A 1918-nucleotide genomic window follows, 5' to 3' on the forward strand; every position below is an offset into this window, starting at 1 on the left:
CTGTCATAATATGTATCGTATCGCCAAATTCTACCCAATACACAGCCCTACTGTATTCATGATTAACTGCAGCAAAATAAACAATTTCAAAGGTAACATATCTTTGTAATACTTGGTTTATTAACAGAATGACCTTAATTTCTGGATGTTCGGTTCTTGTGCTGTTGGTCTGCAGTAACTGTGGCCCCCGGAGCAGTTTATCTGAATAGCCCTGATGTTTGCATTAATTTTAGAAAAAACAAATGTTTTCCACCTCATCCAGCACCTTTTACATTTTCAGATTTAGCAGTAATGGACAAAAAATACTTACAGATATTGTTTATTCCTGATATAACACAGGGATCTGTTTCCATAAAGAATGTGGTTGTCAGGACTGGAGAAGAAAAACAGTTATTTTAACATRTAAAAGCTAAAATATTTAACATGTTTCAGTCACATTTCTCTGATTATCTCTTTAAAAACAAGTCAACAAAAAATACTTCATTAAGTTCAAAAGATAAATTGTAAAATCGAAGCAGGAAGAATAAAGTTTGCATAAAAAAACTCTGTATAACCTTAATTTCCAAAAAGGGTCTATAAACAATACACAAACATCAACTTATATGTAAAAAACAGCACATTTTCTTTGTTGCAACAAATCAAAGCAGTACTCATGAAATAATAAAACTGGTGCTGTGGATGTTGAAATGGTTCATCATTTCTGTTTAAATCTAAAAGGTTCAAGAACAAACTAGCAAAGGTAAAATCAAGTTTTTGTTTCAAAGATTTTGAGAAACTTATTCATGCATTTATTACTACATGATTAGATTACTGTAACTCTTTATACAAAATCTTGGACCAATAAGGATTTACATTGTAATTCTATGTGTTTTGTCTATTTAATTCATTGTTTTTACTTCAGTATGTTTTTATCAGTTGTTTTATGATTCCTGTACTTTGGTGCAGTTGGTTGCTGTTTTTTTAAAGTGCTCTAGAAATAAAGTTGACATTGACAAGAACCACAGCTTCAGAAGGTAAAATTAAAAACTTTACTTACAAAAAATCGATGGCTTTAGAATAATATCTTACAGCTTCTTCAAACCGCTGTCTCTGAAACAGCTCGTTTCCTACCTTCTTCATCCTTTCACTTTGCTGAAAGAGAAGAAAAACATTAAAAAAATCTTTATAAAGTAACAGTTTCAAAACGTTCTACTTTTCCAGGCTCCATTCTTACCATGATACTGTACTCATCAGGTTGAGACATCAGAGCCGTCAGCGTTCTCTCCATGTTGCTGCCCATGTCCTTAATAAACCTGGCATCTAAACGAAGGATTGTTTCATTTTTACACATTTGTGCTCGTTGTAATAATCAGAAAACTACTGATAATTCTGCTTCAGCAGTGAAAGAAACAGTGTGACTCTCACACTCAGAGAAGATGATTCTGAGGGCATCGTAGCCGGTGGGAAGGTCATCGAATATCAACAGGTTGCGACGAACAGAACGATCATCTTTGTTCTTCGACGTCTCCAAAAGTCGCACCACTTTTTCGAAAATGTTCGGACAAAAAGGCTGTGGGAAAGATTTGAAATCATTAACTGTTCCCTTGAATGTTTCTGCTTTTGTACGTCAGTAACTTGAACAAAACAAAAACTGCTGTGAAGTAGTTTGAGTTCTGCTTTTCTATGTTTGAATAATTAAATACACACCACCTACATCAGGCATTTAGCTAGAGGGCGTGGAGCAAGWGGCACCCCTGTACGCCCTCGGGGCAACGTGATGAACCTTGGGTTTGACAAGTTCTTCCCCACCCCACTACATTATTTCTGTAAACTAATAGGTGTGAAAGTGMCCACAATTTTATGAAGCCAGAGGAAGACAAAGTCTAAATTGTGCCGGCTTGGTTAGAGGAGGTGAGAAGTGATTTTACAGCTTCAGCAG

General features: G+C 35.4%; 1 protein-coding gene across 1 annotated transcript in view; it reads right to left on the bottom strand.

Annotated features, from left to right (window-relative positions):
• The window catches only part of LOC106530610 (E3 ubiquitin-protein ligase TTC3), a 13868-nt gene that overhangs the window by 3231 nt on the left and 8719 nt on the right, over positions 1–1918 (bottom strand). The window contains exons 7-10 of the mRNA XM_014026262.1: positions 1405–1549; positions 1214–1299; positions 1037–1131; positions 311–373 (exon numbers count right to left, since the gene is read on the bottom strand). Of these exons, the coding sequence (XP_013881716.1) occupies positions 311–373; positions 1037–1131; positions 1214–1299; positions 1405–1549 (389 nt within the window). The remainder of the gene's footprint in view (positions 1–310; positions 374–1036; positions 1132–1213; positions 1300–1404; positions 1550–1918) is intronic.

The sequence above is a fragment of the Austrofundulus limnaeus genome, unplaced genomic scaffold (assembly GCF_001266775.1).
Source record: "Austrofundulus limnaeus strain Quisiro unplaced genomic scaffold, Austrofundulus_limnaeus-1.0 Scaffold538, whole genome shotgun sequence".
Classification (NCBI taxonomy): Eukaryota; Metazoa; Chordata; class Actinopteri; order Cyprinodontiformes; family Rivulidae; genus Austrofundulus; species Austrofundulus limnaeus.